General features: G+C 41.6%; 1 protein-coding gene across 2 annotated transcripts in view; it reads left to right on the top strand.

The window, feature by feature from the left end:
* Positions 1-25118, top strand: part of GPR158 (G protein-coupled receptor 158) — a 210039-nt gene that overhangs the window by 172714 nt on the left and 12207 nt on the right. For both annotated transcript variants that reach the window (XM_037386259.1, XM_037386258.1), the window contains exons 7-8: positions 11788-12026; positions 24507-24645. In XM_037386259.1, coding sequence (XP_037242156.1) covers positions 11788-12026; positions 24507-24645 — 378 coding nt within the window. The remainder of the gene's footprint in view (positions 1-11787; positions 12027-24506; positions 24646-25118) is intronic.

Raw genomic sequence — 25118 nt, 5'->3', positions numbered from 1 at the left:
CACGGGCTTCCCATGGGGTCACAGCCTCCTTCAGGCATCCCCCTGCTCTGGCGTGGGGTCCTCCATGGGCTGCAGGTGGGGACCTGCCCCACCATGAACCTCCCTGGCTGAGGGCACAGCTGCCTCACCGTGGGCTTCACCAGGGGCTGCCAGGGAATCTGCTCCGGCACCTGGAGCTGCTCCTGCCTCCTCCTGCGCTGACCTGGTGTCTGCAGAGCTCTTGCTCTCATATAGTCTCACTCTTCTGTTCTGCTGGTGCAGATTTTCCCCCTGTCCCTTCTTAAACACACTGTCCCAGAGGCTCTACCACCATTGCTGATGGGCTCAGCCTTGGCCAGCAGTGGGTCTGTCTTGGAGCCGGCTGGCATTGGCTCTATTGGACATGGGGGAAGTTTCTAGCAGCTTCTTACAGAACCCACCCCTGTAGCCCTCCCTCTACTAAAACCTTGCCATGCAAACCAGATAGAGCAATTCCTTAATTTCTGTGTTTCAGCCTTGACTCTTCTGGCATTCTGTGAATTAATTGACCAGAGGCACGGTAGCTCCCCAGATGCCTGATGAGCTTTAACACCCTTGCCAGGATTTTCATTCCCTTCAGTGTAATCTACTCCAGGTGCACATTTGTAGAAGAATATTGTTAATACAAACAATATTCTATCACATGGAAATTTTATCCAAAGAAGTTAGCATTGTTTATATTCTCGATTTCAGTTGGTGGTAACACTGCGATATCTCATGACAGGTGGAGATGTTCCTGATTTTATCTGTTCTAAGAGTGGTTTGAATCTTATCTTTTGCAGACAAGCTGAAGAATAAACTTTCCTTTCAAATACACATGAAGGTTTTAGCCATGATACCTGCACGCACAACTACGAGATAAAGTTAATATTTATTCCACAAGTGGAAGGAGAACACAATGCTGATAAAGAGCTTATTTTTCAGTGGAGCTGATATAAAACATTGTGGCCTGTCAATCACGTTATAAAGTGGTTAACATTTATTTTATTAACATGCGCACAAATCCCTCAACAAATATTGTAACTAAATATTACTGTTATGTGTCTTTCTGCAGCTTTCTGTACCACTTTTCATTAACCCATGTCAGCTTTGAGAGGAGGATTGTGTCCAGTGGGTGTGATTACTCTTTTTTTTACACCTAAAGGAAGTAAAATAGTAGGATACATTCTTTCTGTTACATTTGTGCTGTTTGCTTGTCTGGCATGGTAATGAATGCATGTAAATGAGGATGGAACACATCAAAGACTGGACCTTTCAGTGTATCCTCCTCCTCAGATCCCTCATGGTTGAAAAATAATGCAGATTTGGATTGCTTTTGTTCATGATTACTTAACTTTTGTATTATTAGAAAAAGGTAGGTAACTTGGAGGGCTGATATTTAAGAACTCTGTATGGTTAATTTATATGGACTATTGGAAGGAGAATTTTCCATGTATTAACTGTATTAATTTGAAGGAAAAACATGAATTTTGGAAATTCCACTGTGCAAATTTAATCAGCTGAAATACAGGACATTTTTAGATTATTTTTAAGTGAGGTTTTCATACCTGCATATGATTCATAATGAAGTGGTAAGACTGGGAGGATGATGGTGAATATTTATATGGCTTTATTTGGATATTTGAAGGTGCACATGCTTCTGGTCATTCAATATGGAAGCAGCTGTATGAGCCTGTCATAACCAATTCATAGTAACTTCCAGCACTGAAACATTCTGACAGAAGGAAAGTGAAAGGAAAACAACACACTCCAAAAGATATGGAAGAAACAGAAGGGCATAAAAATGGTGATGTTTTATAGTTTATAAAGATGGGAGAGGTTCCTGTTCCTTCAATTGCTGATGCTTGCTTCCTGTATCTTTAATAATGGATTGCCATTTTAAAGTAATGGTAGGAACATCATTTCACAGCAGAAAAGGAAACAAGTGCTTGCAAGTAAATTTGTGAGGAGATACTTTTGTGCCAAAAGATTTCGTGCATAATGCTTTAGTGAGTGCTCCACAGACAGAGTACTTGCCCTGGTCTCATTACTAGAATTTTTTCAAGGCAATACACTTAAACCTGTTTATTTTGAAAAATACTTCTCTTGAGTGTCCTCTGATAATGCGGTGAGGCCCAAAGTCAGTGACAGCTTTGAGCAGTATGCACCTTCTCCTGCAGGAAACTCCACCAAAAACGGAAAGAGAGAATTCAGAAAATTAGGCATCTGTTTGACCAGTCAAGGTGAATGAATTTCTTAATGGAAAATACTCAAGGCAGCTAGGTATATGAGACAAGGAGTAGCAGTGTTTGTGCCTATTTCTTCACTTGTGTAGCCCTTGATTTGGTCAAGCTTAGTGAATTTTGAAGTTAGATCAAGCTCTCCACAGTATTCTCTGTTTCTTAGGAATTTTGTTTATAGGCTTCTGGATCTGCCTCAGGTCTCCCACTGTCACCCACTGCTGTCTCCCAGATCTTTCCCTGAGCTCGCTCAGCAGTCCATTGACAGACAGGGCAGTATCGCATCTGTCAGAGAAGTCTAATGACCCCATCATTTCTTAAAGAGTTGTATCTTTAGTATCAAACATAGCTAATACCAGATGTCACATGGAGTTTGAAGATCCTCAAGAAAATTGCATCAGCATGAGAAACTATGTAAGAAAAACACAATTCAACTCGTAAGGAGAAATGAATTTTGCTCTACTTTTCATTTCCTACAAGTGGAGTATTCAGAGCAGCCTTTTTGTCACTGAAGCTCCTGTGATGACAAATCCAAACTTAAACTCTATGCTTAGATCTTGTAATTCAGCGGGTTTGTTCCTTTAGAGCAGGGGTGGGGTACCCTCTCACTGCTGGGGCTGTGGAGATCATGCAAACACCTCTACTGGTCTGTGCATTAATGGGGTCCCAGGGATGTCAGCCAGTAACTTCCCAGCCTCGGTGAAGAGCTACATCTGGCCTGCAAGCTGTAGGATCTTGTATCCTGCTCTAGAAACTTCAGTAGCAGAATTGTATGATATTATTATAAGAGCACCATTAATAGTTTTTAATGTTGTTAAAGCAACTAATAAGATAAAAGAGATCACTTAACAGCACGTGTCATTTTATGTTGCTGTAGTATAGAAACTTGCTATGTAATTAGAGATAAAATTTAAGTAAATTAATGAGATTTTATTTTGAAATCTTTTTATCTTGCTCAATCTACAATGTAGCAGACATGAGCTAATATTTACAATATCGTATTAACCACTTCTGTAATGAGATACAAAGGAGAAAACAATAAAGCATCCATCTATGAACATTAACACATTTATATGTGAAATTTTCATTATCTTGTTTTCCTTCAGTTGCTGGTTGCTCTTAAGTGCATTTCTCAAAAAGCACAGTATAGGGATCTGTAAATATGCTATGGATATATAGTTCAGTCCTCACAATAAACTGCTAGTTTATTATCAAGTCCACAAAATTTTTGTTCACTGCTTTTAAATCCAGAGAAAAGCCTTGCATTCTTTCTACATAGTACCTTAGTAAACTAATAAATTTATAAAAGTGGTGAAACGCATAGTGCAGCTGCTCTGGATTGCTAAAAGTTACGGTCCTGTTGAAAATTTCATATGTATTGTTTTTCTTAAAGCTGCAACTTCTCACATCATGCAAATGGACCAGAGTATCTACTGCCTTCAGCTTAAAAGGAAGGAGGTATTTTGTTTTTCTGGTCACATTAAAAGTGCAGAAAAGGGCTTATCATTCCTGATCAGAAGTACAATGTTTGCCAGTGAACTAAGGAGGACAAGAATGGAAAGAAAATCTTTCTGTATCAAAGTATATAGTCACCCTTAAATTTACTTTGGCCTGGATTTGGATTTTTTATCCATGGCAAGACTTTCCCTATCTATAGTGTGACTATTTTAAGAACAAAAATACAAGCTTCGGCATAGGGTTGTGACCATCTACCTTATTGCTGATCACTAGCAAATGCCTCTGACATTTGAAAAGGTTGTTGAAATTGCCTGTGAATGTTTTCAACAGGAGAGGATGCCTATATGGAGCAGCACTAGCAAGGAGGGGAATTCGTGTCATCCTGGCAGGTTTTACTTATCAGCCTTTGTTAAATGAAACATTGTGAGCTGGGATCAGGTGGGGAGTTGGCTTTTGTACATTCAACTCCACAGCACTCTGTGAAGCACATTTTGTAATGAAAGCCTTGAAAATGTTCTTGACCTATTGTAGGAAAGGATTACCAGGAGACAGCTCTTGCATCTATTTTCACAGTGTAAACTTCCTGATAAACAGTGACCTTGAGATCTTTTGTACTGCCTCTTCTGAAAGTCTTGATAAGGGTAAAGAACTGAGTGGCTTTAGATTTACAAAAAGATAAACACCTGATGATTTTTAAGAAGCAAATAATTAGCTTAGCTGAAGCTTGTGTAGGCTGAAGGATTTATAATCTTCAGTCTAAAATACTAGTGACAGGAGTCTTAAGGATCTATGAATTAAGGTTTCTGCCACAAAACCACTGCAAATTTAAATGAAGAAAAGAGCTCGACAAGATTGGTTTGGTTATGGAGGAAAATGTCTGAGGAGCTGACCTCATTTTTACTGGCTGAGGGAGGTAGTTACTTAAACATACCTATCAGGAGGGAATTATTGAAATGGCTGTGTTAACCATTCTGTGGCAGACTCAGAAAGGAATGGCTTTGTGCCTATCCCAAGGATCCAGGATTTTCAAAATTTTAGGAATCTCACATAAGATTCTGTGTCCTGAGCTCTTGATTTTGGTGCCACCGAAGCAACTGCGTGATGTAACCTTAAACCCAAATAGCTGACAAAGAGGAGACGTGTCACTGATAGTTGTCTGAGGACGGATTGATGGGCGTTTTATTTAATGGTTTACATAGTCATGGTGTGCTCTGTAACAGCTCTGTGTGCTCAGAGTTTGACAGCGAAGGGTCAGATGTTTCGCTGACGCTCTGTGGTTCTGCTAATCTCAGCAGGATTCATGGGGGTATTAGTGCAGTAAGTGGTTTATTAGAAGAGATAATTAGCACAAAGCAGATGAGGATTTCATAAATAAGGAGACTTGGTCTGCATCACTGAAACCTAGTTACGTGACATGGCAAGTCCCCTTGCTGAGCCTTCTTACTTCTCAGCTCCCCAGTGCTTGGTACATCCATCAGGATGGGCAAATCCAGTTGAGGAACAACCATTTCTCATGAGAACTGCCTGGATAACGTGGTGATATAAACAAAAGCACTTCAAAAAGCAGCACATGTGCACACACACACAGTTTCAGTGCCTTCTGAAATGGGAGCTAGCAGGCAGACAAAATGGACATGGGCAGCAGGGCAGTGAGCTGGGCAGTGAGAAGGCACTGGGGAAAACCAAACCTCAGCTGGTCTGTCAAAAGATTCCAGCTACAGTTCTTGGAACTGACTGCAAGCAGAGAAAGCTTTTTGATCTATGGTCCACCAGGAAATGGAGCCTTTCTCAGCTGGAAATTTAGATTTGCAGGTGAAAGGAGAAAATAAAGCATATGTATAGCATGAAAAATGTCAGAATCTGGGCTACATTTAAAGAAAGAAATAATTTTGTTTGCTCATTCCAGGCTTACCTACACATTGACAGACAAAAGCTACTTCAAATCAATACATTTCCATTGAAGCAAGTCATATTTTTAGACTCTTGTCCATGTTATTAAATGTGCATGAGACTGAGAGTCCAGTGCTGCTCCCGTGGGAATGAGTGAGTGGCTCTGATGGCGGTGGGAGGCCTATTGGACTCCTGTTGCCTCCCAGTACCCAGAGCCTTCACTTGATCAGCCTGTAATTTCCCTCCCATCTTCCTCAGTTTGCACAAACTCTTGGAAATTATGATAGCACAGATTATCTCCTATATGTTGACCCAGAAGGGGAACTTTCATTTAAGCACGGTAGAATTACCTTTATATATATAGTATTAAAACTAATCTAGGTAACTACTGTAAGGCGTATGTTAGCATGACCCATGTGTCTTTGCTTACTAATGGTAGTTTTTACTAGGCGCTGAGGTGAAATACATTTTTTAACTCCTCTTCAGAGCTTGCTTTTCTAGCCATACATCTGATACATTTGTATTACATTAGTTTTCCACAATAGGAAATAACTTTAAAACTCAAGGGAAAATATCAAGGAAACTGTACTTTCAAAATCACATTTTTGAAAGTAAATATAATTTGTTAAGGAAAAAGGACACCGCTGTTTCCCTGATCACTCAGCACACAAGATTATCTGATTGGTAATTTGTTAACGTACCATCAGGATATCCGCAGATAAGAATATTGCCGTTTATTAACCACAGGCCCCCAGGTGAGGATTTGAAGCCAGGCACATTTCCAGTACAGAAGAAACAATCCTGCAGCACAGTCTCCCTCCTGATGTCTCCAGTACCATTGATACCTAGGGTTTACCTTGAAACTATCTAGCAAGCTTATGATACTGTTAGTGGTCTCACTGTGCAGACTAGCCTTCAGCCAACATGTGCTATGTTACCCATGAAGAAATCCATGCATTTGGAAGGGTTTGTCAATTCTTCTAAGAATCTGTTGGCTTTCTTGGCAGTGGTCTTCTTGACAGTGTATTTGCTATTACAAAATTCTTTCCTGAAACGGAAAATGTGGGGGATACCCTATTACCTACACTTTGATTTATTGCAAGTGTGGCATGAAGGAGTTGAGATATTTTGATGGCTGTCTGTGATATGTGGCCAAGTTTGCTGGCCGCACTGGATGGGAACTCTCAGAAATATTCATACACCCAAATAATTGCCAGAATTTCTTTTTCTAGTTGTTGTACCTTTTCACTGGACATGACATGATGAATATGATGCAGGTCTTTGTCATGCTGTTGATGTGGCACAGCTCTCAGCTCAGGTTTGCTCAGGTTCAAGAAGATCAGACTCAATAAAGCTAAAGATCACCCTGATTTCAGTGAGCATCTTCTTCAGTGCTAGACTTCATGTCTGTTCTGTGTGGAGATCTTAAGAAATCACTTGGGAAGTAGAGAATGACTAATTTGGAGGCCTTCAGCTAGGATATAGTTTAGAAAGCTGTTCATTTCTATCTCAGGTGGGTTTTATCCTTTCCAGCCAAGAGCCAGTAACTGGTGGCATGAGTACATCTAAATATGATTTATGAGGTCTTGGGCCTTAAGTCTTGATGTTCTTTCTTCAGTCATCTTTCCTGATGTGGAAACAAAACCTGCCGTCAGTATTTGTGTATGTGTGTGTGCCTGTGTGGGCTCTCTTTCGTATTGATACGGTGCCATACATGTGCCGTCAGTACCTTTTCACTTTTAGTAGAATCACATCTGTTTACAAACTCGAAGTAACGAGTGGCATGTCCACTGTTACTCCAGAAAAAGCAGGTAAGACGTAATCCCTGCACCATAGGAGGGCAATATACTTCATAAGAGCTTGACCCATTATCTTTCTGATGTAGCTTTTGTATCACAATAAAAATCATCAGCCTGGAACAGAACAGTTTGACAGGATGACTCAGTAAAGCCACAAATGACAGATGATAGAAATAAAAAATAAACAAACTGTGCCAGGTCATTGCTGTCAAAGCAGGATCCTTCACTTTTTCCTGCTGCTTATGCAGTCAGCCGGTAGTCTGGGGGCCATGTTTTCTGTTTGCAGGACAGATTATTGATATGACATGAAAATGTAGTATGGTTTTCTTTATTTTCTAAGACTGTACACTACATCTTAGTGTAGAAGGATGTAACTTCTACAGTAGCAGCCACATGCTTTGCTTGCTGTTTTCAAGCTGGTGATCCCAGCCAGTCCTGTGTACCAGCATGCTCTGTCCCCCTGCTTCAGATCCATTTGCAGCATCACTTCTCTTCCTGGCTGCTGGGCTTCCCTTGGCTCTCCAGCTCTCAGTGTTTTCAACCAAGCCCTCCCCTTGTCCATTTTTATGGAGCCAGACACCCCACAAAAACCCTCAGACCATATAGCTTAACCCTCCCCAGACCTGATGGTGCAGCCAGCAGTTGGGAGTTGCCTGCAGTGGTCTCCAGGCAGTTCATTCAGTCTGTGCTGTGCCTGCTGTTTACTCTGTAAAAAGGATGGCTATTGCATATCAACTTTAACGCTGTCTGTAGGTCAGAGCTTTGCTTGAAGGTAGCTGTATCTTCCAGCAAGGCAGGTAGAGCACATTGCAGTGTACTCTCTGATCTGCCTGTAAACAGAGCTGATGACACGTCACTGAAAATGATTGTTTGATTATCCAACAACAGCACATAAAAGTGGGTTGCATATGCTGAATGGTTTTAGCTGGCAGAAGTGCTGGAATATGCTGAGGAAGATGGTTAAGTTTCCTCTTCTGCCTTAGATCAGAGACCACATGACTCAAACAGTGCCCTAAAGCTTCTACTGTGTCGCTGCCTCGCATTTTGGGGGCAGACGGGGCAGGAGGAGGAATCTTCCCAGCTGATATTGCCTTACTTGATACTCATAATTAAGCATTAATTTGCTCAGGGATTTGAGTCTAGAACTACATCTGTATTAATAAATCAACTAGCATCAGAGAACATTGCTGAGTGCTGGAACTCTGTCCTCTGTCCTGCTGAATTGGTTTAGTGGTCCCTGGCCTGGCCTTGGCCAGTGCTAACTTGAATGCTCCCAAACCGTTTCCCAGCATGGTTCAGGAGCTGGCACAGGCCATTGCAGCAGGCAGTTTGCATGCAGCCGCCCTGTGTTGGAGTGTAATAGCATAGATGCCAGCTGTTCTGTGCCGGTTGGCATTGGTGCCGGGGACAGCCCTGGGCATATTGGATTTCCTAGTATAGATGCAGCCCACCAGCTCCACTTCTTACCTCCCTGTGAGAAATCTCTCTCATTTGTTCAGTACCTAGTTCAACCCAATATGTAGATAGAGAACAGTGCGAAAAACGGGGACTGAGCATTGTCTGTCCGGAAGTCAGGGCAGGGATTTGAACCAAGAACTCCCCAGTTTTGTGATGGAGGGTGCCAGTCATTAGACAATGCGTGTTTAATGAGGCAATTTGGTCTCATATTGTGGCAATTCAACTTTTTTGTGGTGAACTTTGATAGCATATGAGCCAGAGGTACAGGAAGGAAAATGACCCTCCAGCCTGGTGACTAGCCATGCTCTTGGGAGGGGAATCTCCTGGGCACCGGCCTCTGCTTTGATACGTATTCAATAATACATAGGAGATGAGAGAAGATGGAGCACGTCGGCCAGTGTTGAGGCGGTGAGCGATGCAAGTTTGGATTCACATTGCGGTAGGAATATGAAGGGATTGCAACTCTCAAGCTCATGTTCTGGTTGAGTACTTTTATGCCACAGCCTCTGGAAAGGAGATTTTCAACGCTACAAATCCAACCCAGCATTCCTTACAGCTTCTCAGGAAAAAAAAAATTGAAAAAAAGATTTGTAAATGTTGTGTTACATGTAGGCCTACATTTCCAAGGCAGTTGTTGGTAGCAGACACTTATTTTTGTGAAAAAGACAAGAAAAAAAGAAAGGTGGTTTGATCCAAATTGGAGGGGGTTTGACTGCTGTACTGCAAAATGGTACTTGTTTCTCTGTGCTTAGATCAATGACGTAAGGGCAGCCCACTCCCCTCCCTTAGAAAGCTGTCTCAAAATCAGCCCTTAATGACTTAGTGATGGAAAAAAATGTAATGGTCCTGCCTTGTTATATCCTGAAAAGGCTCACATGTTGGCTTTCAGTAGAATCATCAAGAATTGGCTGTGGAGAGCCAAAAGACAAAGAAAATTAGTTTCTAATAGTCCTCAGCTGCTTAGTATGATTTATCTAATTCTTAAACCTTCATAATTGTACATGATAAGATTTTTCTCAAATGGCAAACTATAGCTGTGAAAAGATGCTTTCCAGTTCACTACATAAAGAATACCTTTTCCTTCACTTCAGAGAAGCTAAATATTGATCAGCCTTCACAACAAGGAAGAGGAAAGCCTTCACTTACTGATTTTTAGTCTTCTATAAACAAGGATTTACCAATGCTGCCCTGGAACAGCAGTGCTGCGGCTGAGCAGTGCAGAGGGAATTTGCCTGCCTTGCCTCTGTGGAGTTTTCTGTCTGTCGTGTCTGAAGTCTTTGGGAAGCTGCTTCCGACATAAAACACTTAGCATCTGTAAAGGGAGAGCAGAACATCTATCAAACATGGAAAGATCAAAAACTGTGACTCCCTGTGGAGTAACCATTGGGAGGGAAACAGCTGAATAATGTCGAACGTATTCAGATCTCTGACTTCACCTAATGCACACTGTGAAGGCTGCGTTTGTAGTCAAACGATGATTCATTTTTATGGATGTGGAAAAGCTTTCATGCTTCTGCCCTAAAAGACACTGCTTTATTATTTGAGAGGCAACGCCAGTTGCTTCCGCCTTCCCTTAGACAAATATAAGCATAAATATTAATCTGGATTGTGGGTTTTATTTTTTCTAAAATGGCAGGCCTGGCTGTGGAATGATTTGGGAGGTGGCTTGGTGCTTGAGAGCTGACAAGGGCATTTAAAAACTCAACTTTCTGAAAAAAATCAGGTTCCCTAAACCTCAGTGATAATTTGTCCATTTGTAGATATCAAGAGTAATCACTGGATGCGCTCATGCTTAAGAGTCAGGAACCACTGTGGTTTGGAGGACAAAAATCACTGAAATAGCTCACTTCTTCGCTTCGAAAGGCTTCTCACCCAATCTCTAAAGTAGTCTTCAAACTTCAGCCCATCTGCTTCTAAAGGCTTGGGTATGTGAAAACCGCTGTGGTAGCCTTTCCTCACTGCCCAGCCTCAGTAGCTTGGCAGGGCCAAAGCAGAAGCACTGCAGTGGCATTCCCTTGGCCCCCTTTTCTCATAGGAGAACACCAGGAGAAGGTCAGATGCTTCTGGCAGATCCCATGCTGCAGGCAACACGGAGGAAGAGTCTGCACTCTGCAAAGAATCAAACTCCTCCCTATTCCTGAGGCGACCTCTTCAAATTTTGGTTGCCTTGATGCTCTCTGCAGGACCTTTTTGTATTTTAGCAGGTGGTGATGGGTATTAAATGTAGGTGATATTTCCCTGAACAGTTCTTGGTGGGAGTAAACCTATCCTAATAGTAAGTGCAAATATTTTGAAAGTGTTACGTGTTCAGTGGCTGTTACACGGTATGTGTGCCTGACATATGATATGGCTTTTCTTATGATGGTTCTGCGCTAGCTCAAAAAATATGTTGTTGCCTCTAAACAAGTCTGAAACCACTTAATTAGCAAAGCGCCTTCCACAGTTATTTCTATGAGGAGTAGATTGTTGTCTCAGAAGCATCAAATTTGATGGGAAAAATATCCAAGAAGTGCTAATGCTTTCTCTGGAAATAGCACGATGGGGATGAGCAGACAGCCAGCATCAAAACAAAATAAAATCTCACGCATGTGGTTACTATTTTATGGAAATGACCTTCCCTTTTCCAAAGACAGGAGTCTTCCACTGGGAGCTGGAAGGTACAAAACAGCTTGATAACACAGCATGTGAATGCGTGTCTCTAACATAAACATAGCTAATATTTTCTGTTACTGCTGTGTAGCACTCTCTGGGCAGCAATCAGTTCCATTTAAATACGATGAGTATGAAAGTAATAATGTTTCAGATTTCACTCATGTGCATACTGTTGGGGAAAGAATGATGATCTTTTTTTTTTATTATTAATCTGATAGTGAAATAAAATGAAAATCTAATTCCTGAAGCACTGCTAGTGCTCTTCTTAATTCTGCACTGTCTAAATTTTTCAGGGTTTTGAAGGTATTCCTGTCCCGAACTGCTCAGCGTATTCCATACATGACAGGTGGGCGAGTTATGAGGATGCTGGCTGTTATTCTCCTGATAGTCTTTTGGTTTCTCGTTGGCTGGACTTCTGCAATAACCCAAAATTTGGAGAGAAACATTCCACTCATTGGCCAAGGGCAAACATCTGACCACCTGATCTTCAATATGTGCCTCATAGACCGCTGGGATTACATGATGGCTGTTGGTATGTTCATTTTCTAGTTATCCTTAATTTCTAAAATAAAGCTTTGTTGCCTTTTCCTTTTTGTTCTTTTAAAATATCTTAAAGTTTTGTCAGACTGCCTAGCACATGAAAAACTTCTAGGGAAATAAAGTATCAGCATATATGTTTTTTAAATGGGCAAAACAAAATATACTGAGACTTATATGACTTTCAAAGGTTTGTAACTTGGATTGTAGTAATAAAGTGGTGGGTGCTCAAGAAATTTCATCTTTGGAGACAGAAGTTATCTACCTCTTTTAGACTATTAAAGTGAGAAATTATGGCTAGATTATTGGAGGTTTTTGCTTCTGCACCACAGAACTGGGCAGAGCTCTCATGTGTGAAGAAGAAAAGAATTTGCAAGATCACTCATTCATAACCTTACAGAAATTAGTATCAAAGTAAAGGGAATAGGAAATTCACATCAAATGCCCCAACTTAATGTATTTGTTAGATCTGCTCTCAGTGCTTGGGACAGGCAGGAGATAAAAAATTACACCCTGCAGAACTCATGTCAAGGAGAAAAATGACTCATTTTTGTTTCCTTAATTTTATAACAGACAGTGGATTCCCCGTGCCAGGGTTCAGTTATACAGTATAATGTGCTTCGTCCTGATGGCCAGACAGCTTCGGTGCTTCTGCATCTAGAGCTGCTGTTTCTAGTACAGCCCAGGTGTGCCACCTACTACCTCAAATACATCAGTGTTTTGAAATCTGAAATATTTCCCTGCTTCCCTCATGAATATCCCACTGACAGAGCTCGGCTGCTGAGGATTAGGGAGAGATAACAGTGGCACCTCCACATGAGAGTGCAGATGAGTGGATGGATAGAAGCAGCCTGGGGGTATGAGGAGTGCTTTCTCTAAGAGTGGTGTACAGAAAGCCAGTGCATGGTAATGCACAGCAGTTTTAAGGGGCAAAACATTGCTCCCAGCTTCACCAAGGACTTTGCATGGCTCTAAGGTGCCCCTGTGCTCTGTTTTTCTCTCCTTCGTGTAAGATCTCAGAGGCAGTCAGGCACACTGGCAGCCCATGTGTCAATATGCTCACTGGTAAACCATGCAGAGAGAAGTATAGAGTATGTTTTGAAATCTCTCAATTTGGGCCCTTTTGGAGGGGTGTGCTCATAAAATACAAGTACGCTTTACAGTAATGGAATAGAACTATTGCCAGAGATGATGTAAAATTAATAACAAAAGAGAATGAAATGCAAACACTTGATGATGTCATCTGCACTAACCCATTTTGCATCAAATTGTTACTGCATTTCACAGTCAGTACTACAGTGTATTTTTAATAAAACTTTGATAGTTTTATTTGCTTATTTGTTAGTTTTGATAGTGGTTGTTGCACAATGCAAACAAATGTCTTTATTCCCTGGATTTTATAGCTATGGTAGTATAGTGATTAGCAACTCAGATCTTAATACTAATCATGATCAATAGCGCCTTTTTGGTAAGAAATTGCATAAGTTGCTGTCTGTCTAGTGTTGGAAAAAACAAGGATCATTTTTTAAGGTATATTTACATTTAGAGGGGGTTTTACTGTTTTTCAAAATACACTCAAGGGCAGTAGAGGCAAAGCCAGCTCTTGAGCCTGAACAAAATTGGGAAGAATTTCTTATGTTCTGTCATTTTGCCTTCTTACCCAAACTACCATATAAGCAGAGTCATGTTTGTGCAAGTCTTCAGTAAACTGTGCAGCCATATTAGTGGTACCAGGAGATGTACATCTCCAGGTCTGTACTAACGTGTGCGTGTGTATATATATGTATTTAGTTTTTATATATATATATTTGTGTGTGTGTGTATGCACTTCAATTGATGTTTTTACTTGTTAATAGCAGTCTGAAAAGCTTACAGCCAGTAGGAACTAGGTCTAAAATTCGATGATTTCATCTCAGAGATATGTCAGGAGAAATACCCGTAACACAGAACCCCTTTTAGTCCTATAACTGACAGGGAGCAGCTTGCAAAAGATTCTATGTGATGATTTAATTGATAGATTATGATACTTGATTTAAAATGCTAGAATAAAAATGCTGGATGATAATTTATGAAAGGCTTATTTCATTTAATTTAGTCAGGCATCGTATTTTATATAAAACTAGTGACTATTTTGGAATATATTCTGACACCTGTAGCCCTAGCTGGAATACCTCCCTGTTTCATTCAGTTGTCAATGCTTTACTGAAATGCAGAAAGGGAATTTTCAAGGTCACAGATTAGTGAAGTGAGAATTAACAAGGCTCTGTTAGAAAGTTGTAATGAGATGAATCCTTTATGCTACTGGAGATTATTGGAGTTAGGATTTATGAAGCATTTTCCACACTAATCATGCTACTTAGGCTCTATCTCTGGAGGCTTTTATTACAGTGAATGTTTTATATTTATATTTCCATTAAGTTTAAGAGGATGCTCTCTGTAAGGGAAGTAGGGACTTAGACACAAAGGCTGTCACCATTTGTAGCATTGCCTCTGTACTCTGATACGCTGATGAGAAAAAATAATCATTCAGTAAATCTGATTTTATGTACATAACATAGTGTAAGTTAGTATGCATTTTCCTTGAGGTTGGATACTTGTGGGTTACTTGCCTAGATTCTTTTATTTCCTTTGTCTTTGTTTCTGCATCACTTTCAAGGTTGGGGCATCTGTCTCATTGACGAGCCGTGGCTGTTTCGACAATCTGAGATTTTAGAGAAGGACCCGAGGGCTTGAAAATGCCTTTTTCTATGGCCTGAATATATTCTATACATCTACCTGTCACAGACAGATTCCAGGTGGGGGAAAAAAATCAAGTGATAAACTTTGGGTACCTAAGGACTTGCAGGGTCACAAACCAAACCATTATTCTTTGCCCTGAGGGAAAATCATGTAAGTGAAACAGATATCAGCACAGGATTTAAAACAACTTCCCAGAAACTGGGGGAAAAAAAAGCAAAATTGTAAGTTTAATGAGCAAAGCCCTAGGCAGGAGGGAAGGGCAGGCTGAGAGATACACGTGTGCACAAACACAAGTAAAAAGCAGGGGTGAAATCTCAGCAGGTGGATGTTCCTGGCTCCAGCAGGGCCGGGGTTTCACCCAGCACAGACAGGGTTTGAACTATAGCTCTTAAAAATCCCCCCAGGCCTTCTGTGTGTGGTTTTCAATGTTTTATTGAAACCAGAAGTGAATGACAGGTAGTAACTAAGCACAGGGAGGTGTTTTTCCCCAGCACCTGTTTGATTCCCAGCTGGCAGGAGCTGTGCTGCTTCCACACAGCTGGCCTGAGCTGCTGCCATAGCCCACTAATCGGTGCGTCATGCTTTGGGTCTTGGGCATCAAGAGGATTTCAAACACAAGGATGCATCATGATTACTGCGTGCCCTCAGCCAGGGAAAGGAACAAAGTGAGCATTTCAGACTGTTCCGAAAAGAATTTCCTCCCACTGTTCATACGCTGATACTTAACATATATAATCTTTGCATCTAAAGAGGGCATGAGTTGCCAGGACAGGCTCTGACAAATCGGGCATTAAGGCTGCCTATACAGTTTTGAGCTAGGGCATTGTAATACAACCTTATGAGGCCCTTTATTAGATTTTCTACAGGCCTTCTGCTGTATTCAGTGAATGAGGGAGTATTATTTCTCTTTGTAATCCCCATTTGATGTGGCCCTGTGCCATATTCAGGGTATATTGTTCAGAGCACCCAATGAATAAAGAACTGTTTGTTTCCAAATGGGCATTTTTAAGCTGTGTTCTCCTTAGCATCGATGTGCAAAGATTAAAGCCAAAATTGTCAACAGTAGCTATCCATTTTGAGTGTCCATCTTGAGACATCTAGGGACTGGTTTTTCAGGGTTCTGTTTATAGCCCCATCTGTGTGAAAAGCACAACCAGGAGGCGCTTGTTAGAATTCAGCACTGATGAGGCTCTGGCTTCAGTCTCCACATTCAATACTCAGAAAATGCATCATGTAAAAATAGTGATCACTTGTGAAAAGCTTATTCTAAGTGACAAGACCAGGGCTGTATAAAATATTTGCAGCAGAAATAGGAAAAGAATCCTGTTTTACGAAGATGACTTCAGCTCTGTCCCTGCCCTGTTTGTAACCCACTCCTCCTGCCACCGTGTACGCCTCTTTTATAGCCCACATCAGCAATGCTATGTGGTTTATGTCCTTCGTCTCTAGGATATGGTAAATCTGGAAGAGGTACGGGAAAGAGCGATGAAGATGATGAGTGGTGCTGGAACCCTCAAACTGAGCAGTTTGGGTTGCATTACCCTGCAGTAACGTTGCTTTTTCTTGGAATCCATTACATATGTATTGGGTTTGCATGGCTAGGTTTGGTAGGGGGGGGCTACAGGGGCAGCTTCTGTGAGAAGCTGCTAGAAGCTTCACCCATGTCCGATGGAGCTAATGCCAGCTGGCTCCAAAATGGACCTGCCCCTGGCCAAGGCTGAGCCCATCAGTGATGGTGGTAGCATCTCTGGGATAGCATATTTAAGAAGGGGGAGGAAAACCTGCACAAAAAAATTGCAGCTGGAGAGAGGAGTGAGGCTGTGAGAGCAGCAGCCCTGCAGCCCCCCAGGTCAGCGCAGGAGGAGGCAGGAGCAGCTCCAGGTGCCGGAGCAGATTCCCCGGCAGCCCCTGGTGAAGCCCACGGTGAGGCAGCTGTGCCCTCAGCCAGGGAGGTTCATGGTGGAGCAGATCCCCACCTGCAGCCCACGGAGGACCCCATGCCAGAGCAGGGGGATGCCTGAAGGCGGCTGTGACCCCATGGGAAGCCCGTGCTGGGGCAGGTTTGCTGGCAGGACTTGTGTCCCATGAGGGACCCACACTGGAGCAGTCTGTTCCTGAGGGACAGCACCCTGTGGAAGGTACACATGCTGGAACAGTTAATGGAGAACAGCAGCATGTGGGAAGGACTCACGTTGGAGAAGTTCATGGAGGGCTGTCTCCTGTGGGAAGGACCCCATGCTGGAGCAGGGAAAAGTGTGAGGAGCCCTCCCCCTGGGGAGGAAAGAGTGGCAGAGACAATGTGTGATGAACTGACAGTAACACCCATTCCTGTCCCTCTGCTCCACTTGGGGGGTGGAGGTAGAGAATTCAGGAGTGAAGTTAAGCCAGGAAAGAAGGGAGGGATAGGGGGAAGGTGTTTCTAAGCTTTGGGTTTATTTCTCTTTACCCTACTCTGATATGAATGGTAATAAATTAATTTCCCCAAGTTGGGTCTGTTTTCCCCATGATGATAATTCCTGAGTGATCTCCCTGTCCTTATCTCAACCCGTGAGCTTTTCATTATTTTTCTCCCCCTCTCCATCTGAGGAGAGGAGCAATAGAGTGGTGTTGGTGGGCACCTGGCACCCAGCCAAGGTCAAACCGTCACAGGTGAAGATCTGTAGCCTTCATTTAGGCACTATTTCTATGAAGTATTTCTGCTAAGGAAACCATATTTGGGTTGCCTTAGCTGCATGTTTATGCACTGGGAAATGCCAAATTTAGATGCTTCTACAAGCCACTTATGGGAGGGGATGGCTTTGGGAGATACTGGAAGATGCTCTGACTTCTTCTTGTCTTTGCACCACCCTTTTTGGAATCCACTTCTTGTACTGCTCCAAGTCTTTCCAGCCCTTCAAAAAGTACTTTGGATACCATTGGCATTTGCTTGCATTCCCTTTAAGATGTGAGAGAAGAGGTCCCACACTCAGCTTGCTTTCAGCTGCTGGTGGTAGATCTTTCTGATCCTCTTTCATCCACACGCAAGTGAAGAGGGTGATGGGGCACATGGAGACAGAAGAGTGGCCAGCTGACTTTAACAGTGGGCTATGGAAGGAATGAGGCAGGACAGCACATCTGTGTCGAGGAAGGAATAAAACCGTAAGAACTAGAAGTGCAGAAATTAAGGGAGTCCCTAGAGACTGTAGACCTGAGTGCTGGTATATGTTTCATGCAGTGAGGCACACAGGCATGTTACTCACACTCGTCAGTGGGTATGTCTCCACTGCCAGCAAAAGCCATCTCTAGGTCACCCTCAAGCTATAGAGCCCACAGATCGTGTGTCAGCTTGTCCCTTGTGTCACTTCAATTAGACCTGCAAGGCAGTCTTGTGGCTGTGTGGGGGATGGAGTGTGCTGTGCCCCCCACCAGCCCCTGGATCCCTGCTCTTCTCTCTCAGCCTCGCACAGCCACAGGCCATGGAAGTTCTGGTAGAAAAATAAAGTCAGGATTTGGCACCATTAATTCTTTCTCCACACATAGGTCTCTATATTGCTGTGCCTAGCTAATTAAAATGATGCTGAGATATGGTGAAAGAGACAAATAAACCTCTGGTAATTTATATTTTGCTAGGAATAACTCAATACTAAAGAGTTCTACATGTAATCACAGTTCATTGAAATCTATGAAAATCCTTTCAGTTGAAGAAAAAGACTTCTATGAGATGGTGCAGCTCTCCAGGTGGGAGATTGGACGCAGTGAGGCAGAAAGAGACTGCACTGGCTGGCAACACAGGAGCAATTGAGGACACAGTTTTTCTCCTGTTTTAAAATGGTGCATGCTCGACTCCAGCTGGCACCCTGAGTGAATGAACGGATGGAAGAGCCGTGCTTCCAGATCTGCAGCTCACTTAGTTTTAGTAAAAGGGATTTAAAATGTAGACATTAGTCTGATGAAATGAAGTGTAATGGAGAAGTAGATGATTTGTTGTAGCTCTGTTACGGATGTAAGTAGAGTTATAATCAGTAATTTGTGTCCAAAACCTGAGGAAAAAAATGGTTTAACTGTTGAAACAGTACTGTTTTGCCAACAGTGCCAAGTTCAGAATACCGAATGAACTTAGCCAAGTTGCAGCTGTAATGAGCTTTCCCTTATTAGTGCAAGGAGAAGAGGCAGAGCGCATCACTGTCTCTGGAGAGCATTGGCCAGTTCTGGGCTTACAATGGTACTTTTTAAGCAAATGAGTGTGTTCAGACATAGAACATCATACAGAGTCATGAAAATGGGCTTTACTCTTTCAGGGGTGTCTTCTTTTTGCAAGTAGCTTTTGGACAGCAGAGTGCAGGCGAGCACAGGGATGGGTATCCTGGCTCCAGGGAGCTCCTTTCAGCAGTGCTGCCCACAGCCATCTCCACCACAAGGCTGGCCTGAAGCAGCACAAGAGGAAGGCATTTCTGGCAGGGTAGGAGCACTGCGAAGCAACCGGGACAACCTGAAATAACTCACTTTTCTTTCCCAACCGTGGCGGGAAGGAAACTCACAGTTTAGGATTTAAGCTTTTCACAAGTGTGGGTACATTTATTTCTGTAGTCATCTTGGTGTGGCAGGGTGGAGTTGTCCCCATTTTACACAACCAGAGCTGAGGCACAATATGGTCCATTTAATCTGGGTGTCCATTTTGCAATGCCTTTGGCTCAGTTACAGAGCTTAATCAAATCTCTGTATAACACGTTATGTATGGTCTCACTGGCTACAAATACAGCCCTGTGTGCTTGGTTCTGCTGCAAATCACAGCAAAAATGCCTAGGCTGGCACCCAAATAGCAAGAGAAATGCTCTCTGGTAATCTCTGCAAAGTTTGGCTTGGGTGGGGACTTTTTTCATGTGCACAGGTGTAGAAGAATTATAGATGAATGAGGCAGGTTAATTAACATTGATAATACACAGCTGTGGGCTTGCTTCAGGGTCAGTGGGTTGGCTGATGTGGATAATGTGCAGCTGTGGCTGGTTCCTGCTAAGTAGTTAAATAGTTCTAAGGGGTATGGAAGAAGAGCACTGGATGAAGAGAGACCTAGAAGAAGGAGAGGGAGGTGAGAGAGAGCATGTACCCCACACCGTGCATGAAGGAGGGGGCCTGGATGAGGAGAGGCTGGCTGGAAGAGGAGCCTGGAGAAGGAAGAATCTGGATGCAGCAGGGGCAAGAAGTAGGGTGGGCTGGCCTGAAGAGGATGGAGAAACAGCACAGACAGTAGATGAACTGTTGAAACCTTGTGTGGATTGGTGGCTGTGCTGGGGCAGGGTGTGGGAGCTACTTATTGGAGTTAACCTGGTGTGGGATGGTATAAAAGCATTGTTGCAGCCAGCTAGTTTTGATAGTGCTGTGACACACAGGAGCTTGAGGTACAAAGTTAGAATTCAGTTGTGCCTACGCACAAGAGCGCTTGTGCACTTTCTCCTGCAGCCTTTTCTCTCATTCACTAGATGTCTAAATGTCACTTGCATAAATTACAGGGCCTTCTTCATTAGCCAACCTTGATTTATCTCTAGGATTGCTCTGTCAAGTGCATTGAGTCTGGTCTCTTAAGAAATGATGTAGTTAACTGAAGATTGTATACGCGAGAGAGAGCAAGTTAAGGAGGCTGCATATGTGGTAGTGTTCTTGTGGTGCTGTCCAAGTCTTAGAGACAGCAGAGCTGTAGAAGTAAGGACGAAGTACTTCCTGAAGGCCTCTAAGATGAGCTGGTGTGTAAGCCATGTTCAAAAATCCAGTTTCACGTTTCTTGATTTTTTTTGTGTTTCCTTATATAATCTTTGCTGTTTTGAATCCCGTTTTTCTTACCTCTCCAGAAGTCATGCCCTTGCTGCCTTTACTCCATTTGTCATCTGTGAGTGTTCTCTTCCCTTTACCCACTCAAGTGTAAGGAGGCTCTCGGTGACTTCTCCAAATCTTGAAAGAGGGGAAGGAGACTTTGGTCACTGCTTTCAGTTCATCATTGCTTGCTTTGCAGTTCTGTGCAGTCAGGCGAAGTACCAACATCTGCAGGGCAGGCAGTGAGCGAGGATATGGATTAACACAGGAATTTGCTTGTACTGGGGGTGGGACAGGTGGAAGCAGGTCAATGTGACACAACTTGGCTAATGGACACTGGAAGAAAATGTCACAGAGTGTCTCTGGACACGGCTTTGCCTTGTATGGGCTTTAAATATGGAAAAAATAATTTGCAACAGACAACTGTGTGTTTAGTAAAACCTAATAAATATATTAACTTGGATCTTCTGAGGAAGTTTTGAGTCAGTAATACTGATCCTGAGTCTGTCGTTTTCTATACAGCAGATACATATCACAAACTGTGAACATATATCACTGTCCCTCATTATCAGAAGCTGCAGAATATGAGCAATGGCCAAAACAAATCCAAAGTGAGCAGACGTGGCACACTCTTAGTTGTAACAGGCCAGTGGCATCAGGCATGAGCCTGGTGCAGTGCATTAGATGACCATGCTAAGTGTTTCAAAATGCTTCATTTTCTAAAAGCATGATGGGCATTGCAAGCAAAAGGAACAATCGTGGGTTTTGGACACCAAAGAATATAACTAAGCATGTTGATTAGATAGTGCAAAGACCAGATTAAAGGTTATATGATAAGAAATAAGCAGTGACTAAGACCTATTTAAAGATTAATTCATTTATGCACATGACATATTGAGGTCACATTATATTTTCATATCTACATGCATTTATGCCTTTAAATCAATTGTGCCTTTTCTCACTCTGTGATGTATCAGAGATTTGCACCCGAAATCTGAATGCCTGGTTTGTACATTACAGAATAGCTACTGCAAGTTTTTTCAGAGCTCTTTTAAGCTTTATTTTTTTTTGCCTTCACATTTTCTGTCCAGATAGCTGTTGACAGCTCTCTCTCCTAGGAGTTCCCATCATTCTTCAGAAGGGAAAAAGGTGTTTCTTGTTCTTGTGCTTAATACACAAAATGGTCTAATTTATAAGCCTTATGATGAATCGTACTTAAAGGAGCAAGACCGTGTGTTTTGCGCTTTGAGTTTGGTTTTGGCAGGTTTGCAGTATGCTAAGATAATCCTTTAGTGGTCAGGAAGTCACCCTTCTACACCAGCCTTTTAATGCAAAATGATTCAGCAAGCCAAATAGAAATTTCTTATCATGTCTCAGATTTTAATCTTTAAAGATATTTAGTGCAAAATAGTCACTAGTGTGCTATAGGCAGAACTAAGACCTCAGAGATGAGTGGCACGTAAGAACCTTGCTGCATAGTGGCCAGACATGTTCTGTTATCCGATCTACCTATTTGAGGTTAGTTATATCTGTGTTTTTCATTGGTGTAATAATGTGTCACCTTATTTTATACTGAGAAACCAAAAAGGCCATATAAAAAATGCAGCACAATTGTATAACACCTTCAGATTTTTGTTACAAACTGCACTAACAGTCTGTAGCTAATTATATGAACTTGATTTCCCTCCTCAAGCACAGCTTGTACATGATACATTTAAGCTGTGTAATTAGTGGTTCGGATAATAAATTGGTTTTCTATCAGTCTGTTTTGTTTATTACTGCTAATGCAATTATTGTAATGTTGGGCTTAGCAAGTATAGGAACTCTGTTATTTTACCTTGTGTTTTAAAAGCTATTTCCTATTTGTGTTGCATACCAGATGTCACACTAATTATTATCTGCAGACAGGAATGCCAACTGTGCTCTAAATATAAAGCTTTTATAAAAGCATTATGCATTAAATGGTGCAAGCTACTGTTATGCTCCAGTATATTAATACTTTGAAATCTCCCTTTGTTGTCTTAGGAACTCCTTGTAACTATGATTGTGAAACTGAAAACTATGAAATTTTCAGAATTGATCAGATCCAGAGATCAAATGCTACCTTCATTCCTGCTTAGCCCAGCTCATTGAAAATGTTTTTTATTATGGAGATGTGGCTTTTTCACTTACTGTCTGAGATACCTGTATACAAGTCTGTAAACAAAATAAAATTAATTCTTGTAAATCTTCAAACTTAGAGCAGATTTGTTCTAAAAATAAGCAAAATTTGGCCCACACTCCGTATTTTAAGTAGGAATTCCTTCAGCACGTGGAGTTTTATACATGGATTTTCATCCTTTTAAAAGCCCAACTTTTTCAAACTCTCAGCTTGTGTTAACACTTATAACTGGTGTTTTCAATCAGTGAGAGACTTGATGCTCTTCTCGCTTCAGTTGAGGAAGAGAAAGAAGAATGGACCAGGGGTAGTTTAGTGGAGTATGCCTGTTATTTCACAATTAGCTCATCTATTCAGTTCTGCTGCTACTGTTGGGGTTTTTACTGCAGGTGGACTTTGGATGAAAGGCAAAAGGAGAGGAAATAGGCTCCCTGGCATGTTCTGGGGAATACCTGCTGAGCCATATTAGTAAGAGTTTCCACAGAACACAGGACAGTAAGACAGTGATTTGGCTTTAGCAACCTCATTCTACCCGTTTTCTTCTTTTCAATTTCTTTTAAATCAATACGGAGCAATTAAAGCTATAAGTTACAGTGCTTTGAAGAGCAGTACGTTTCAGTGCCATGGTTCTTGGTATGCAAGGCAACTGCACTTAAAAGACAAAACTCAAAAATGCTAACATTTGTAAAGGAGCCTTTAAGCTTATTTCAGTGAAGCAAAACTTGTATTCTACTTGGTCAGAGAAGACTTCAGGAGCAAGATGGCTTGGGAGGTCATTCCTGTGTAAGTGTTTTTAAGAAACAAGAGTAACAGGCTTCACTGGTACCATATCTACTTATCTAGGAATGAAATGGAAGTGGGCACACAGTTTGCCCAAACCCGGAGTAGGGGTCTAACATGGAACTGCACGCTGCTGGATAACACTCAGACGCTTCCAGCCATTGTTAACCCAGATGGCAAGGCAAGCGGGACAGGCACCAGCTCTACTCATAGCTAGATGGCAGAGCTGTGGGTTTTTTTCTGGGAGTTTATTCAAGATGGGTATGAAATAATTTCATTTGTATCAAAATCAAAATGATGTCGCAGCAGACTGTCTAGTGGAAGCTGAAGTCGAAGTACGGCTGGGTGCAGATGAGTTAGCCCTAACAGGATAGTTTACACTGATCCTGACCCTTTACTCTTTTCTTCCTTTATTCATTTTTCTCCTAACAGAGAGAAACACGTCATTTGTTATAATTACATTAGACCTTCAGAAATGACTCATCATATTATGGGCACCAGCAGAATTCACCATCATGAACAGAGGAGGTTTTTTAACCCCAAATATATTCTTATATCTGAGTTATAAACCTTTGAAATGATACTGTTGTCTTAAAAATCTTGTAGTCTGGTAGTAGCACCAGTATCTGCCTCTATTACAAGAACCAGAGCTACAAATAAAAATTCTTGTTGTCTTAAGTGATGTCAAACTTCTGTAGAATCAATTTAACAAGCAAGCAAGACATTATTAGACATTGTCTTAAAGCTTGTCAATTGAAAAACTGAAACACCGTGAATGCAAAGGTTCCTGATCTCAAAAAAAGAAATGCGTGAAATTAAAACCAAATGTATCATGTACAGTGACGGTATCTGAAAGAGTTTGAATACCTGTGTGTGTACATATATACATGTATGAGCATATATTGTCTTTGCATAAATATTCACACATACAGAAGATACTATAATACTTCAAATTTCCTTCCTTTTTTATCTATAAAACTAATTGCAAATTATTTCTTTTTGTTCTTCTCACAGCTGAATTTTTATTCCTCTTGTGGGGTGTTTATCTCTGCTATGCAGTGCGGACAGTTCCATCAGCATTTCATGAGCCACGTTATATGGCTGTTGCAGTTCACAATGAGCTCATTATCTCTACTATATTCCATACAATTAGGCAAGTGATCCATAGATCTAGTAATTAACTATTTATCTTTCAGGTTTCATATGGTGCAACTTAAAATGGGTGAATGTGATAGGATGCATAATGGCAGGTCTCATAAATATTTAATTCTGCATAATTAAGTGATTATTAAACTTAAAACTGCTCCCATAGGATTCAAGAATATGTACAGTCAACTTGTTAATTGTATAAACAGGGTTTTTTTCAGTACAGCTAGCTGATATGTTCTTGGATAAAAGTTCAGTATATATGATAAATTAGATATAGCAAAACTATTGTCTGTCTTCAGTCATCTACATACTGCTCACTGGTTTGTATCCCTAGAAAAACAGCAGGTAAGAATGTTGGTTTATATGAACTTTTGCTGGTGTGTAACACGTTGGTGAGATGCAGCGCTCCGTTAAGATAACTGTAGTGGTTTGTGCATGAAGCATAGTGTTGTACATGCTGACATAAAAGATTGTTAT

Source organism: Falco rusticolus, chromosome 4 (assembly GCF_015220075.1).
Source record: "Falco rusticolus isolate bFalRus1 chromosome 4, bFalRus1.pri, whole genome shotgun sequence".
In the NCBI taxonomy this organism is placed as follows: domain Eukaryota; kingdom Metazoa; phylum Chordata; class Aves; order Falconiformes; family Falconidae; genus Falco; species Falco rusticolus.
Note: the sequence above shows the minus strand (reverse complement) of the source record. Positions and strands in the feature narration are given on the sequence as shown.